This window comes from Sminthopsis crassicaudata, chromosome 4, assembly GCF_048593235.1.
Source record: "Sminthopsis crassicaudata isolate SCR6 chromosome 4, ASM4859323v1, whole genome shotgun sequence".
NCBI lineage: Eukaryota > Metazoa > Chordata > Mammalia > Dasyuromorphia > Dasyuridae > Sminthopsis > Sminthopsis crassicaudata.
Genome location: NC_133620.1, coordinates 107,917,322 through 107,934,245, shown reverse-complemented (window position 1 = coordinate 107,934,245; position 16,924 = coordinate 107,917,322). Strand labels below are relative to the sequence as shown.

Genomic DNA, 16,924 nt, shown 5'->3' with positions numbered 1-16,924 from the left:
CCTAAAACCCAATTGACGAAGACAGCTGTTTACATTTAGCAGTCTTCATCAATATGGCCTCTAAGAGTACTAAGTGGGAGGGCAAATTTGGCTAGTGGGGGGGAGGGGAAGGTTGCCCGGTGGGGGTGTAACGAGAAGTGGGCAGCGTATGTGTGTGTGTGTATGTGTGAAACGAGGTGTGTGTGTGTGTGTGTGTGTGTGTGTGTGTGTGTGTGTGTGTGTGTGTGTGTGTGTGTGTGTGTGTGTGTGTGTGTGTGTGTGTGAAACGAGGGTGTGTGTGTGTGTGTGTGTGTGTGTGTGTGTGTGTGTGTTTTGCCAGCCCGGTAGTTGCCTTAGAAGTCAAGAGAAAGGCTTAGAGTAAGTAGCAGCAGAGAAAAGTAAGGAAACCCGAGGAAAGCGAAAGTCAGAAGAGAACACACCGGGGCCGATGATTGCAGCAAGGACACAGGCGAGCTTGACAGAAGCACGCCTAAATTTAACCCGAGTTCAAATCCGAACCGCGGGCAATCGAAGGACCCCAGGGCCGGAGGAGAACCACCGCCAAGAAGATTGCAAACTCCAGCTCAAGAGAAAAGGGGGACCCGGACAACTTTCCCTCCAGGAGGCCTTCAATGCTTCGGGTGCTCCAGAGATTTTATCTGGAGCGGGGCTGGGGGGTGGAAGAGAGATGGAGGGGAAAGGGAAGGGGGACTTTGGAAACAAAAACGCCACCTCGGTACCTACGAGAAGGGGGGGCCAACCCCTTTTGCCCTCCGAGGGCTCAGGGTGAGTGAGGTGGCGGGATGGGCAGTGACCCCGAGCGGGGAGGAAGGGAACAGGGGCCCCAGCCCGGGGCCAGGGACGACGGCGAGGACTGCGGTTACCTTTAAGCTGGGGCAAGGGCTGCAGCTCGGGCAAGCTGGTCTGACAGCGGAACTGCGACGAGCCCTGCGCGCGCTTCTGCCTCAGAGCCTTGCGCACCGATTTCCGGGTGAAGCCGTCCACTTTCTCCGAGGCTGAGATGGCGGCGCTCGCCGGGGACGACGACGACATCGCGGCTGCTGAGCTTGGCAGCTCAGGCTGGCGCTGCATGGAGGCGGCGGCGGCGGTCACGGCAGAAGGAGAAGGAGGAGCGGAAGCCCCCCCTCCGGGCCCCGTCACCCCCAACTGCCCGCACCCTCCCCGCCTTCAGCTCCCGGGAGAAGGGGAACCAGCTCCCGCGCTGCCGAAGCACCCCGTTCCTTCTCCCTCTCCTCTTCTTGTTGCTCCTCCCGCCCCGGGCCAGCCGGCCGCCCCGCGCCTTGCCCCCAAAGTCCTCAGAGCCCCATCTCGGGTCGGGTTCCCAGCGCCGCACGCGCTCCTCCCGGGCTGCAAGAAGTTGGGGGCTGCGGGCGTCGAGGGCGGGCGGAGCTGGAGGGAAGTTCCTGGGAGTGCAGGGAGGAGAAGACTTGAAGAGCCGTCCAGGAGAGCGCTTCAGTTGCTTCTGCCGCTGCTGGTGCTCCTGCCGGGAGGCTCCCCCGCCGCGGCCATCCCGGGGCTCCGCACGGCTCGAGCTGCTGCCGCCGCTGCCGCCGCCCGCTGCTACCGCGGTGTCCCTCCCACCCTCTCTGTGTCTCCTTGCTCCTGGTCAGTGGCAGTCCCTCATTCCCGGAGCAGGAGGTGGACCCGCAGTCCCTGACCCTCCACACCACTCCCAGCTCACCGCCGCTCTGCTCCGCGCCGCCAAGTTCAAACCCCCCTCCCCCACCCCGCCCGCCTGCCAGTCTACAGCCCACGGCCAACCCCCGCAGCGCAGCGACCGCTACAACTTGAGAGGGTGGTGGATACTGAGGAGGGTGTGCGCGCCCGCTCTCCTAGCCTGGAGTTCGCAGAGCGAGAGGGAGGGGCCTGCGGCGGGGGAGGGGAAAGCGAGAGGAGGGGGAAGAGGAGCTTGTGTCACTGACGAAAACCGTGAAGCTAATTAAGGCTCCTAGAGGGGTGGGGTAAAGTTGGGGGGGGGAGGAGGGAAGAAACCATTTGGGACAGAACCTAAAAGGGGTGGTGAACTAAACAAAAGTGATAGGTACTACCGGCCAATGCAAGCCGAAGAGAGGCGGGACACGCCTAACAGTCAATTAGGGAGCTTGGGGTGCCACTTGGAAAAGCTCCGGAGAGATTGAGGATTGAGGAGGGAGGGCAGAGTAGGAGAGGAAAAAGGGTGGGGCTGCTGTGTGACGGACATCTCTCTCACCCAATTGCCCATAAGAGGGGAAGGCGCGCTGCTAGCGTCATAGAAGTGGAACCAACACTCCAGAGAGGGGAGGTACCGTCACCCCCAACACACAAACGCACATATACACATACAAACACACGTGTGTTCGCGTGCGATTGCTTAGGTTCCGCTAATTTTCCGGTAGCCAATGAAAGAACTGAGAGACCAAAAAGGGGTGGGGGGAATTAGGGTCGCCGGACGCTTTCCTCACCCCCTCCCCGCCCACCTCCTAGGACCGCTGGCCAATGAGCGATTGAAGCGACTGACAGCAACCATAGGGACGAGCGCGGAGAGGAAAGAACGCCAGGTGATCTGTCTGTTAGAAGGGCAGAGTCACGGTCCAGTCCGAGCAGAGCGGGCACTGATTGACAGCCTGTGGGGCTCCTGGGGAAACTCGAGGGGAGGGAAGGAAAGGATCCTAAAGGCGGGCGTTGGAGACAAAACCCTTCCCCAAAGTTTTTACGTGTCTCGGAGAATGTAGGCCCCTCCCCCTTCTCTTGACTCGATGAGCGTAAGCTCTTAAGTACTAGCTCATCTTTCCAAAAAGTCCCAAGCCTCCAGAAAGATCTTTTGGACTAAACGAGGTTTTTTTCCTCCCTTCTCCAATTCAAGGCCTACAAATATCAACCAGCCAGAAGTACATATTCACTTTTTTTAAAAATTGGTTTGTTTGTCCAGAAACTCGTCATATACCCTTGGTCCGACCTTTCTTCCTACTCACTACACCCTTCTCTAAACTAAGTCTTCAATAAAGTGCAAACTCTTTAGCCAGGGCTTCAAACTCTGCCTCGTAAAACCTTTCTACTCCTTGTGCTGCCATTCTCCGAGGAGGGCTTCTTTCCCTGGAGTCATGCCTAAATTTCAGGAGGTTTGTAAATTTGGAAAAAAAATTATTTTCTCTAACTTCTAGCTGAAATTCACCTTTGTAAGAAGGAATGAAACCGCTTTATTCAACAAACCATCCAATGGGACCATGACACACACACAAACGTTTAAGAATCCCTGATATGTAAAATCCATCCATTAAAAAGGCCTATTATTCATTTTCTCTAAAATATTCCTTCTTGATTTTCCCATCTCTTTAGTTTTCCTTTTGAGCCTGAAGTAAAGAAAACCTGAATTCAAATATGGCCTCAGATACTTCATAGTTTTGTGACCCTGGGCTAGGCACTTTACCCTGTTTTCCTCAGTTTCTTCATCTGTAAATGAGCTGGAAAAGGAAATGGCAAACCACAACAGTATCATTGCAAAGAGACTCCAAATGGGGGTTACAAATCAGAATTTAATAATATAGGATTTTTTAACCCAGGATCTGTGAATTTTTCTTTTAAACATAGATATATGGACATAAATACTTGCATTGCAACATGATTGGTTTCCTGATTCTATGTATTTTTATGCGAACATTCTAAAAAGTGGTCCAAAGGATTCACCATGTTACCACAGGGGATATAATACAAAAATTAATTCTTGGCCTAGAACCTGCTTTTACTTCCCTAAACTCATAGGAGCTGGACCTGAAGGTGAAGACTTTAATTCAAATCAAAAGCAACAAAATAGTACGGTGGATATAGGGCTAGGGGTGGAGTCAGACCTGGATGTGAACCCTGGATGGTGGTTCTATTGGGTGAGGCTATAAAAATGTGATTTCTGAGCCCCCATTGGTGTGTTTTATATAAATTATAAGCCAATAGATAAACTCTTAGCAGAGGCATTTACTAACATGATAAGAGTAAAAATACACAAAACATTTATTCCATAAATCTGGAGTATACGCTCCCACAAAAACTCCTAGTTTCAATGGGGAAAAATAGGCTTAAAACTTGCAGCACATTGGTAACAATACCCATATATTAAAGAAGTCATAAAAATCCTATGATCTAAAATTATTTTTCCTTCTAGTCTGAAATCTTAGAGGATATTCATATTTTCATCATCATGATTTAATTTCTCAAAGCATTGAATGACTTCCAATGACTCATCACTATTGATTAGAGAAACGCAAATTAAGACAATTCTAACATATCACTTCACACTTAAGATTGGCTAAAAAGACAGGAAAAGATGATAAATGTTGGAGGGGATGTGAGGAAACTGGGACACTAATACATTGTTGGTGGAGTTGTGAACTGATCCAATCATTCTGGAGAGCAATTTGGAACTATGCCCAGAAGGCTATAAAACTATGATCCAGCAGTGTCTCCACTGGGTCTATATCCCAAAAAGACCATAAAAAAGGGAGCAAAACCCACATGTGCAAAAATGTAACATCCCTTTTTGTGGTGGCAAGGAACTAGAAATTGAGTGTATGCCCATCAGTTGGGGAATGACTGAATAAATTATGTATATGAATGTTATGGAATTATTCTGTAAGAAATGATCAGCAGGATGATTTCAGAGAGGCATGGAAAGCCATGAATTGATGCTAAGTGAAGTAAGTAGAACCCAGAGAACTTTGTACAACAAGATTATGTGATGATCAATTCTGATGGACTTGGTTCTTTCCAAAAATGAGGTGATCCAGGTCAGTTTCAATAGACTTGTTGTTAGGATTACAAGGTGAGAACTCAGTTGTCTGGACAGTTCTCTGGCTCAGAATTCACACCTTTAGGGGGAGTTTACACCTTTGAACTTCTGAAAAGGAGTTTATAAGTTCATTGGTTGAAGTAATTTTCCCACAAGCCCCTGAGTTCTCACTACAATCTCTGTGAGGATAAAAGAGGGCAGCATTGGGTCTGGAGAGTAGTCTAGTCTGGGACAGAGTTGGGAAGGCAGGCTGGAAGGAGAGTAGTCTGGAAGGACAAGAGCTGGAGGAGATTCAGAGAGAAGGATTCTAATTGAAGAGACGACAGGACCTTGACATTTTGGCGCCCAACGTGGGGCAAAGACTTTTGCTTATCCTGACAAGGACTGATTCTGAGCCCTTCAGAGGACCTTCGCAACTTGTGATGGAGAAAACTATCTGCATCCAGAGAGAGGACTTTGGGGAATGAATATGGATCACAACATAGTATTTTCATCTTTTTGTTTTTTACTTGCTTTTTTTCATTTTTTCTTTTTTGATCTGATTTTTCTTTTACTGCATGACATGTGGAAATATGTTTAGAAGAAATGCACATGTTTATCCCTATATCGGGCTATTTGCTGTCTAGGGGAGAGGGGAAGTAATGAAGGAGGGGGAAAAAATTGGAACACAAGGTTTTGTAAGAGTGCTGAAAACTATCTTTGCATGCATGTATTTGGAAAACTAAAAAGCTATCATAAAAAAAAAATCAATGACTGGTTCTTGGTGTACTTTATAGTATTTGTTTTCATTTAGGGCTTTTTAGATTTTATTTGATGCCAATTCTAAAATCATAACTATATAAGAAGGTAATATCTTTTGGTAATGAAAAATCATTGTCATGAATTTAGAACAAGGAGAGAGCATAGAGCTCATTTAGTCCAGCCCTTTTTATTCTCCTTAATGCAAGTAAGAGAACTGAGACCTAGAGGAATAAATGATTTGTCTATGATCATAAAGATGGTGAATAGCTGGTTCCATTTCTGCCCTATATTCCCAAAGTTTTAGCCAACTCACTGTCTCTAGTCCCTCCCTGGACCTTAATTTTTTTTTTAAATGTGATCTCTTGATCACAGCCTATGAATTTTTATTATATTTCAATAGAATATAAAAGGCAAAACATTTTCAAGAGAGGAAATATAGTTCAGTAAAAAGAAAACTTTTCTTAGAAGAAACGTTGGTTTAAAGCCTCCTTTTGTCATTTACTGACTGTGTAGATGTAAGCAAGTCACAAAAAATGTTGGAACATCAATTTCTTAATTTTTAAAATGGAGATGATAATATTTATTCTACTCCAGGAACTATCCAAGGAAATTACTTTGTAAAACTTCAAGCACTATCTTAATCTGAGTTGTTATACAACAGAAAACAAACAAATGTAGTACATAACTAGTTGCAGATGTATAAAGCTACATTTATGAGTGTCAGGATGAGGTGGCTGGAAAAATCGGAGTAACAATGATTTGGAATGAGTCTGGGAAAACTTTTTTGGAAGCGATGATTTTAAAGGAGAATTTTAAAGGAAGAGAGATAGAAAAAAGAAAAGATTCTTTTGGACAAAGTTTGATCATTAGTGATTACCCAGTAGAGAGGAAATTATAATCCCTGGACAAAAGTTAAAGTCTGGTGTGTGTATGTGCCTCCATGTGCATTAAGGAGAAATATTCTCCAGCACCCCTCCTCCACTTATCCAGCTATGTAGTTTTTCTTAGTCTTATTTCAGGATATCTGCTTCTGTAACAGAACTATTTCATTTGTACATGACATTTCCCCCAGATCTGATCCTGATTCTGATTAAAAAAGGATTTCAGGTGAGGTGGAGGGAGGGAGGGGCATGCCAGTGTTAGCAAATACTTATAAGCATATTCCAATATATGTGGCAGTTTGAAAATAGGGAAATGTAACAACAACAACAATAATTTGTATAATACTTTGTGGCCACAAAACATTTTTACAATATATCATTTGATTGGTACTACCATCCTGGAAGGTAAAAGTTGCAGGTAATAAGATGCATGATATATGGAGCATGCTCAGAGATACTCTTCCTGGGCCTGGGGGGGGGGGGGGGAGGAGGAGAAGCACTTTATCACTTTAGTATGATATAGCAAATACTAAGAAGTATTATGGTTGTTTCTCCATTCCATGATAGCAGCAAGGATATGAGACTCTGTCAGTTAAGAGAAGAGATTGCTTTTCCTTCAGTTTGCTGGCTTCTATTTTCCCATATGAGAAGTAAATTTTTCTGTTTTTTAAACTTCCCTAAGGCAGGTAAAGAATTAGATAATGGATAGAGCACTGGGTCTGCTGTGTAACACTGGACAAGTCATTTAACCTCTATCTGCTTCAGTTTTTTCAAATATAAAATAGGGATAATAGTGCCCCTCATCCAGGATTGTTTTGAGGATCAAATGAGACAATATTTGCGAAGTGCTTTGCACAGTGTCTAGCATGCAAATACTATGCATTTAAATGCTTGTTTAATTCCTTTCTTTCTTGCACCCCTACTCCCTTGGATCCTTAGCTGTCTTTTTCACTTGATGTTTCCTTTTCTGAATAGGTGACATCGACTTCAAAATGTAACCAGGCCACCTCACCTTTAGTAGCTTTCTTGTCAAGAAGCATTATCAAATTTCAGAAAAGCCTGGAAATTCATGAACTGAGGCTAAGTGAAATAAGCAGAACCAGGAGAACATTGTACACAGTAACAACAAGAATATGTGATGATCAACTAACTATGATGGACTTGGCTCTTTTCAACAATCAGGTGAATCAAGATAATTACAATAGAGTTGAGATGAAAAGAATCATCTGCTTAAAGAGCATGTTTTTGTTTTTGTTTTTCCTAGAGATATTTTTCCCTTTTGGTCTGATTTTTCTTGCGTAGCATGATGAATATTGAAATATGTTTTGAAGAATCGCACCTGTTTAATCTATTTTACATCGCTTTCTCTCTTGGGGTGAAGGGAGGGAGAAAAATTTAGAACACAAGGCTTTACAAAGGTGAATGTTGAAATTATCTTTGCAACTATTTGAGAAACTAAAATTCTACTTTTAAAAAGAAGCATTATCAAAAACAATTCTAATACTATGTTATTTGATTTTTTTTAAAGTTTGAAATGTTTTTTCATAATATCGATATCTTTCTTTCCTCCTGCAAAAGAACAGATGGAAAACAGGAGAAAGCAAGGAACTGGATTTCTTTAAAAAGGAGAAAACTTAAGGTGATTTAATTTCTGTTTGTGAGTATAGTGTGTAAAAAAGCCTTGATGAGGAGGATAAAATTATTGTCCTTGTCTGTGAGATATGAAACAAGAGGAAATGGAATTTAAATTAAAGCAGAAAATATTGCTGTTAGATATAATAAACTTCTTTCCTGTTAGGTGGCAAGAAGGAGCTACTGAATCAGGATATGGAATCTCCCTCTTTGAAAACATTCAGCAAAAGAAAAAAGTACCACTGATCCTGATGATTAAAACTTTCATTTATTTGATTCACTAATGCCCACTTACTATGTATACAAGGCACTATTGCTTTTTAAAAAGAGCTTTTTATTTTTCCAAATACATGCAAAGATAGTTTACAACATTCATCTTTGTAAAACCTTGTATTCCAAATTTTTCTCCCTCCTTCCCTTTCTCCTCCCTCTCCTAGACAGCAAGAAATCTAATATAGGTTAAACATGTGCAATTCTTTTAAACGTATTTCCAAATTTTTCATGCTGTACAAGAAAAATCAGATCAAAAGGAAAAAAGAAAACCTGAGAAAGAAAAAAAAAACCATAAAGAACATAACACAACAACAAAAGGTGAAAATACTATGCTTTGATTCACATTCAGTTTCCATAATTCTTTCTCCATATGTGGATAGCTCTTTCCATCAAAAATCTATTGGAATTAACTTGATTTACCTCATTGTTGAAAAGAGCCAGATCTATCACAGTTGATTATCAATAAATTTGTTGTTACTATGTACAATGTTCTTCTGGTAAACTTTACTTAGCATCAGTTCAGGTAAGTCTTTCTAAGCTTTTCTGAAATCAGCCTGCTCATTATTTCTTAGAAAACAGTAATATTCCATTACATTCATATACCATAACTTATTTAGCCATTCCCAACTGATGAGCATATCCACTCAATTTCCAGTTCCTTGCCACTACAAAAAGGACTGCTACAAACATTTTTGCACGTGGGCCCTTCCTCCCCCCTTTTTTATTTCTTTTGTATACAGACCCAGTAGACATACTGCTGGATCAAAAGGTTTACACAGTTTGATAGCCCTTTGAGCATAGTTCCAAATTGCTCTCCAGAATGGTTGGATTAGTTCACAATTCCACCAACAATATATTAGTCTCAGTTTTCCCACATTCCCTCCAACATTTATTATTATCTTCTCCTGTCATCTTAGCCAATCTGAGAGTTGTAAAGTGGTACCTCAAACAGCAAAAGTGCTATAAATAACTATTGATTAGAGAAATGAAAAGTAATTTCTCTAATCAATAGTGACTTAAAGCACTTTTTCATATTAATATAAATGGCTTTAATTTCATCATTTGAAAATTGTTCATATTTTTCAATTTATCTAGTAGGGAATAGCTTATATTCTTATAAATTTAAGTCAATTCTCTTTTAGAAATGAGGCCTTTATCAGAATCACTGGATGTGAAAATTGTTTCCCCAGCTTTCTGGAAAATTGTTTCCCTTCTAATCTTGGCTACATTGATTTCGTTTGTACAAAAACCTTTTAATTTAATATAATAATCAAAATTATACATTTTGCATTTCATAATGTTCTCTAGTTCTTCTTTGGCCATAAATTCTTCCACAGGTCTGAGAGGTAAACTATTCCTTGTTCTCCTTATAGTATCACCCTTTATGTCTAAATCATGAACTCATTTTGACCTTATCTTGGTATAAGGTGTTAGGTGTTGGTCAATGCCTAGTTTCAGGCATTGTGCTTTTTTTATTCCAGGGACCAGAGAAGGGGGAAGGAAGGGAAGGAATAAGTTAAAAAGTATAAATAGAATTTAATGGACCTTACAGAGATACATGTCCTATAAAGGGTAACTAAAGCAAACTGTGGAGGTGTTTGGAGGACAATCTTCCTCCCCCTCTAGGAGACTGGGGTTAAATGACTTGTCCAGGATCACACAGCTAGTAAGTATTAAATATTTGAGGTCAAATTTGAACTCAGGTCCTTCTGACTTCAGGGCTGGTGCTCTATCCATTGTACCATCTAGCTGCCCCATGGAAAATACTCTTAATATGATAATATGATATGAAGAGCAACCACAATGTTCCACAAAATGTTCTCTGATAGCTCTTTCACACAAAAAATGTTTCTATTTACCTGCCAGAATGGAGGGAGTTATTTGCAGAAGTCTCTGAGTCCTATAATTTTATGTTCTCTTTTGTGTCTGACTTGAAGGTTTTTCATGATAATCCATTTCACTTCCAGAAATGGTTCTTTGATTTGCAATCATTTCTAGTATTTCCCATTAATCTTTCATGAAGGTCAATTTCTCCATTCCCTTTTTCTGCTACCTTTTCTAGATTTATTTTTATGGAACTAGAAAAGAGGGGACTTTCAACATCAAGACTTTTCCTAATCAGCAATATGAATCCTATAATTTTACCTACAATGTTCAAGGAATATGCATTGTTAAGCATTGTGCAAGGCATTATAAGAGATATATAGAATGCAATCCCAAATCTCAAGAAACTTACAATATTATTGAAGAGCTAAGACATATGTACATGATAAGATAATTATGAATGTGAGGAAATAGATAATATGACTGAGAAATGGTTTAGACAGAAGTTCAGAGAAGGGAGATAGTATTTTGGGTAGAGGAGGCCAGGATGTGCTTCCTGGAAAAAAAGCTGGTAGGTGAGCTTTATGTGGAAATGTGAATAGAATTTCAGTAGACAGAAAGGAGTGGGAGGAGCATTCCAGGAGGGCCAAATACCATGATACTGATATGGCCAGTATGGGCTATATATTTGTATGCTCTTTGGTATTCTTTTTGGTCCAACAAGAATATTATTAGGACTGTGTGACGTTAGCTAGGCACCTACTTAAGCTGCATACCAAGGAGTTCAGTAAGCAGTAAAAAGTATTGACTTTGCCCCTCTCATTGTATTGGATTGTCCATTGTTCAAAGCAAGGTTAAAGAAGATACAAATGAGGAGAGAATTTTTCTCTTCATACAGTGTTAAATACTAAACATTCACATATGTGAATAAGTTTATGGGGCTGTTTTTGGTGCCATCTTTAATACTTTTGGGAGGCTGGATCTCCTACTTCCACCCTTTTCCTGGGGGGAAATATCTTTTAATTTTATCTCATCAAATATCCCTTTCCTGTTTCAATATTGGTTCATGTATGGGGATTTTTCTGTCTATCTACATGAAAATTTCAAAAGACTTAAAGCTGATCAGCACAGTGATCAACTCTATCTACTGCATCATGCCTTGCAACCAACACACTGGAGTCTCTGGCTCTTTTAATATTTTGTCATTACTGGTACAATATTAGGATATTCATTCCTTTTCTCTTGACTTAATTGCAGATTCTCTACCTCTCAGTTCTTTCCTGGACAATCACCTCTCCACTGGCCATACCTTCCCCATTTCTATTTCTATTCCTTGATGAACTAATTCAACTTTATGCTAACTTTATCTCTTATATTCCTTGCACTCTAATCAATCATAAGGCCTCAGCTTTGTGCTATTCCCATCATCTACAAACTTCATTTCCATATACATGGGTTGCTGAATGAAAAGTGAAAAAAAATATAAAGCTACACATTTATATCACATAAATTTATACTGCGTGATAGCAACTGGTGCCTCACTCCTGCTAGGCAATCCTTTTAAATTTTCATTATCAGCTCACTATTCCATTCTCCACAGTGAATTTTCCAAATCTTTTTATCCTTCCTCAAACCTCCAGTAGCTCCTTTCCCCCCACATTTTCAACTTGAGAATTTTGCTTTACCTTTTGCTGAAAAAAAAAAAAATTGAAGTCATTTGCTGAGAGCTCACTCTCTCTCCTCTCCTTTTCACCTCATATCACTCAGATGCCTTCTACCATTATTTCTTCCTTCACTCCAGGCTCTCCTTGTCAAGGCAAACCCATCTATTTGCACATGATATGATTCCATCCTGCCTCCTCCAAAAGATTATCTCTATCATCCCTACTTTCTCACTTATCTTCAATCTCTGCTTCTCTGCTGTCTACAAACATACCTATGCCTCCTTCATCCTCAGAAAGCCTTCACTTGATCCTTCCATCCCTGATAACTATTTTCCCATATATCTTCTGCCTTTTTTGATTAAATTCCTGCAGAAGGCCATCTACCATAGGTGCTTCCACTTCTTCCCTTATTCTTCTCTCAACTACCTAAATTTGGCTTCCAATCTTATCATTAAGCTACAATGACTCTTTCCAAATCTATTAATGATCTTTTAATTGCCAGTTCCCATGGCTTTTTATCAATCCTTGTCTTTCTTACTATTCTGCAGCCTCTGATATTTTTAATTACTCTCTTCTCCTTGATATTCTCTTCTCTCTAAATTATCAGGACACTGTTCTCTCCTGGTTCTCCTTCTGCCTTTTTGACCGCTCTTCAGTCTCCTTTTCTAGATCTTCATTCAGATCATGTCCACTAACTTTGTGTGTCACATTAAGATCCATTTGTCCTGGATCCTTTTCTCTTCTCCCTATATTGTCTCACTTGGTGATTTCATCAGTATCCAGGTATTCAATTATTAACTCTATGCTGATAACTCTAACATCTATTTATTTAGCCCTACCTTTTAGTTTTGCATTTCCAATTGCTTATCAGACATCTTGAATCACATTTCCAGTAAGACATTTTAAATTCAAAATATCCAAAACTGAGCTCATTATCTTTCCTTTCAAACACAACCCCCTTCCAAACTTCTATTACAATCAAAGGCACGACCATACTCCCAGTCCTCCAGGTTTGCAATATAGGTTTCATCATCAACTTCTTACTATCTCTCTCCCCCCATATTGTATCTATTGCCAAGGCCTTTCAATTTACCTTTGCAAAGTGCTTTAGATGTAAGAAACATAAGTGAAACTTTACAAAACTTATAAAATTCTAAACTTTACAAACTTTCTTTAAAAAGTTTTTAAAATCTTATATTCTAAAGGCAGCCTCTCCCAAACTCTCTTAATTCTAGCATCTTCTCTATGTTGACTATTTGCTATTTATCATATGTTTTATCATAATTTGTTTTTAATGGTTGTATGCATATTGTCTTTCCCATTAGATAATGAGTTCCTTTAGAACAGGAACTGTCTTTTGCCTTTCTTTATATCTCTAGAACTTAACACATTGCCTATGCAAAGGTACATAATGGGATTGCTTCAAAAATACTTATTGACTGACTGACTTTCCTGGCCATTTCCAGATTCTTACTTGATGATGTCTTTCATATTACTTCATTCTCAAAAAAATTTTTTTTAAATAACAGGTTACTGCCATATATATGCTGATGAATACCTATTTGCTTTCTGAATTTGTCCAGATTTGATTAAAAGTAATGATCACATACTAGCACAAAAAAATAAAAAAAAGATTTGGGAATAGAATAGTGGTCAACATGGAGGATCTGCATCCTAGAAATGGTGAGGTTGAGATGACAATTAAATATTTGGATGGGGAAGGCAGACAAAAAAAGCTTAGAAAGGTCTAACCAGAAAGAATGAAAGTTGTTTGAATCTACACAACTCTATTTTATGGTCTTTGATACAGTAAATGCATAGATAAGTTTATTACACTGAAAGGAAGGAAGAGTCCCTGAGAAAGAGTTGTGAGGTATTAAAGAGTCTGGGAACAGAGCCCTGAGAGATGCCCACCCACAGAAAAAGGGAGAATGAAGTGCTGATACAGAAAAAGCTAAAGGAACAGATGGGTTGCTAAAAAGAAAACAAGGAAAATACAATTCCACAGATGCCTAGGATAGAAGGGACATAGAAAATGGTCTATGTCAGTATAAGTGAAATAATGATTAGAAAGAAATTTGGTTTGACCAGGAGACAATTAATTATTTGATTTTAGAATGAGAAGTTTCATCAGCACAAAAGTCAAACAGAATAAAGGTCACATTATGAATAAAGGCATTTTTTTTTCCTTAAATAGGAGATACCAGGATAAGCAGGAATTCAGAAAAGCAGAAATCAGGAGAGGATTAGGAGGAAGAAAAAGAAAATAGCAAGAGCATGATGAAGGGACAGAGCATTTGAGTGAAAGAAAATAAAATTTAGAGAAAAAGAAGTTGGGAATAAAGCAGAGGAAGGCAACATAAGAATGAAAAATGATGGTGATTTTTCTTGTATCAGTATTCCTTTCTCCTCATTCTAGTAACAACCTCTAAAAAGGCTTTGACTACCACAAAGACTCTAGGAAGTATAGTTCTTCAACAGTCTTCAATAAGTAGCCCAAAGTTTTGCCAGAAGTTTTTATATAGTTACACCTTCCCCATCACAGAAGTTAGGGGCACAGCATCCTCACGATCTGGGAAATCTGTGGAAAATTTTTTGGCTCTCCCTTTATACCAGTGAAGAAGACTCAATTATTATGGTACTAAATGATAAAATATATTGATATTATACTATATCAAACATATATTTATACATTTCTTATTTTCTAAACTTTTTCCATGTTATCTGCTAGCCTTTGTGAGTGTGTATGTGTGGCTTCCACAAAATTTCTCCCAAATTCTCATTTAATTTCTTCTATTTATCCATGACAGTTATTCTTGTAGGACCTCATTATGTTAGGTCAGGAATATTACCTCCCAGCTAGTTTCACTGACTCAATTTAATTTAATTTTATTAGCTTTTAGAAAAGAGTATTTACTAAGCTGGCATAGTAACAACAGTTGGTACAAAACATTCCCCTCCCCCAAAAAACCCAGGGTACATTGTCCACCTGTATATCTAAAGACTCTAGGGAAAATGGGCTCAAACATCAAAAATAAAGTTAGTGAGGCACATGTATATAGAATGTATAGGAAAAAGAAATATCCCACAAATCCTAGCACTATTTTTTCTTTGTGAAACAGTCATGACATTAGGAGAGCTCTCTGTTGGGTCCTGAGGAGAGGTTCCTTTTTAGGGGACATACACAGCAAGCCATTCTCACCACTATTTACCTGGAGGGGTATGGGGAGAATCATACTCCTGAAACTTCGTTCTCCCTTGGGTAGCTATCCTGTTGTATTCATTTGTATGTGTGCTTGTTCATGATTGTCCTTGATGTGTCTGTCTCTGTTAGATGTATTGTCTCCAATTGGTCCCTTCCCTGTGATGACATAGTCAAAGTACAGGGGTCTCTTTTCTCTACTCTTAATCTGTCTGCTTCATCCTGCACATCACTACCAAACTAGCCATCCTAAAAACCACTTTCATCACAGAGCAGCTTCTCTCAAAAACTTTGTGGTGCTGGAATACACCAGGGAAGGCTGAATCACTATCCTAAAGAAGCTCTTAGCCAGACAAGTTGTTGCTGGCCCTACCTGGGAGGACCAGTTATTAACATCTACTATGAGGAGCATATAAAATTTCTGGCTTAGAGCATGTTTGACACCTCATATTCTCAAGACCTCTTTGCCTCTGGTAACTTTTGTCCCTTCTTTCCTCTTACTTGCCGTGAGTTGTGGTTACTGTTTGTGATGTGTGACTGCTTTGTGACACAGGTCTTGCCTCATCTTGGAATTCTACTTGTATGTAAAAATAATTTTTGTAGTCATTACGAGAAAAACGTGCTCTACATGCTTTATCTCATGCGATTCTCACAATAACTCCAAGATGAAAGTAGCACACCCTATCCCTCCTATGGATTAGGAAGGAGGCACAAAAAGGTGAAATGAATTATCTATGTCACAGACCTAAGGGTAAAGATAATGATGCTGAGATTCAAACTCAAAGCTTCTGATGACATCCATTAAGTTACATAGCTACCTCCCTGCCTGCCTTGTCCTAAACCCTCATCCTTAATGGCTTACTTGGACTCTCCTGATTCTGCTTTGTGGCCCTACTGGTCTTTTTTTTTTTTCACTTAATTTATTTTATTCTTAACTTAAGAAATAAAATAATCATTTCCCTAACATGGTAGAATAGAAAATAGAGGACTGAATATGAAACTGCAAATCCCTTATGTACAACTTGCTATTCCTTTTAAATACCTAGTAAAGTTATCATGTAACTTTCTTTTTTCCCTTTTTTTTCTTCCTCTCCTCACCTCCCACCTTAGAGATAGTTACCATTAGGCACAAATATATGTATGTATATATGTGTGTATGTGGATACACATACATAGAAACATACATATATTATTGATTTTGTAAACTGTATGCTCTTTTTTCATGAAAGTCTATCCATGCCTTTCTAAGCTTGAGTTCATCATTTCTTATAGTACAGTAGTATTCTATCACAATAAAATACTTGTGCCTTGTCCCAATTTTATGAACATCTGAACCTCATAGTGGTTAGAAATTTTGCAATAGAACTACTCAGGAAAAGGAAATTATCCTTTGTGAAAGTCATCTAGAAAGGAAGAAGTAGGAGAAAGGAGATAACAATGAAGGCCAGAACGGAGTTGATGTGTGAAGAAAGGAAGACAGAATTGTTTTATTAAGGTAAGAACAGGGATCAAGGAGGAAAATATAGAACTATTGCCCCAGGATGTTCTCAGAACTCATGGATGATTCCTGTTCTTCCAAAACCCATTCAACAGTCATTTCCAGCCACACTCATCTCTAGAAGGTGATACTTATACCCCATACATATGAAAAATTATTTTATAATCAGTAAGCCTTCCCCCTGGCATCTCAGGCTGCTTATTCCAGGACATGAGAATTTCCTTCCTCTCATTCTACCAGCCTTTTCTACATACAAATGTTTAAAGACCTTTGGAAACTTCACCTCCTCCAGGAAGCCATTCCTGCCTAGCTAAAAATAAGGTAGCAAACATTCCCTCAGCCTTTCTGTTTTTCTGAACAAGTAATGCAAATACCTCATCTTCCTAGTAAACAATGAATACTTGTTCTTATCTTGCACCGAAATTACACAGTCCAAAGTCACAGCTCTGTTCC

At 39.9% G+C, this 16,924-nt stretch overlaps 1 protein-coding gene across 6 annotated transcripts in view; it reads right to left on the bottom strand.

The window, feature by feature from the left end:
• PPP2R5A (protein phosphatase 2 regulatory subunit B'alpha) overlaps window positions 1-15,139 on the bottom strand; it is an 80,286-nt gene extending 65,147 nt beyond the window's left edge. Inside the window, exons 1-2 of one of the 6 annotated variants that reach the window (XM_074309106.1) lie at window positions 2,457-2,546; window positions 864-1,065 (exon numbers count right to left, since the gene is read on the bottom strand). In XM_074309106.1, the coding sequence (XP_074165207.1) occupies window positions 864-1,032 (169 nt within the window). In that variant the 5' untranslated portion in view covers window positions 1,033-1,065; window positions 2,457-2,546. Of the gene's footprint in view, window positions 1-863; window positions 2,128-2,456; window positions 2,547-14,983 lie in introns of those variants that run through there. The other 5 variants (XM_074309108.1, XM_074309113.1, XM_074309109.1 and 2 more) reach the window with 5 other exon arrangements.
• Between the last annotated feature and the right edge of the window lie 1,785 nt (window positions 15,140-16,924).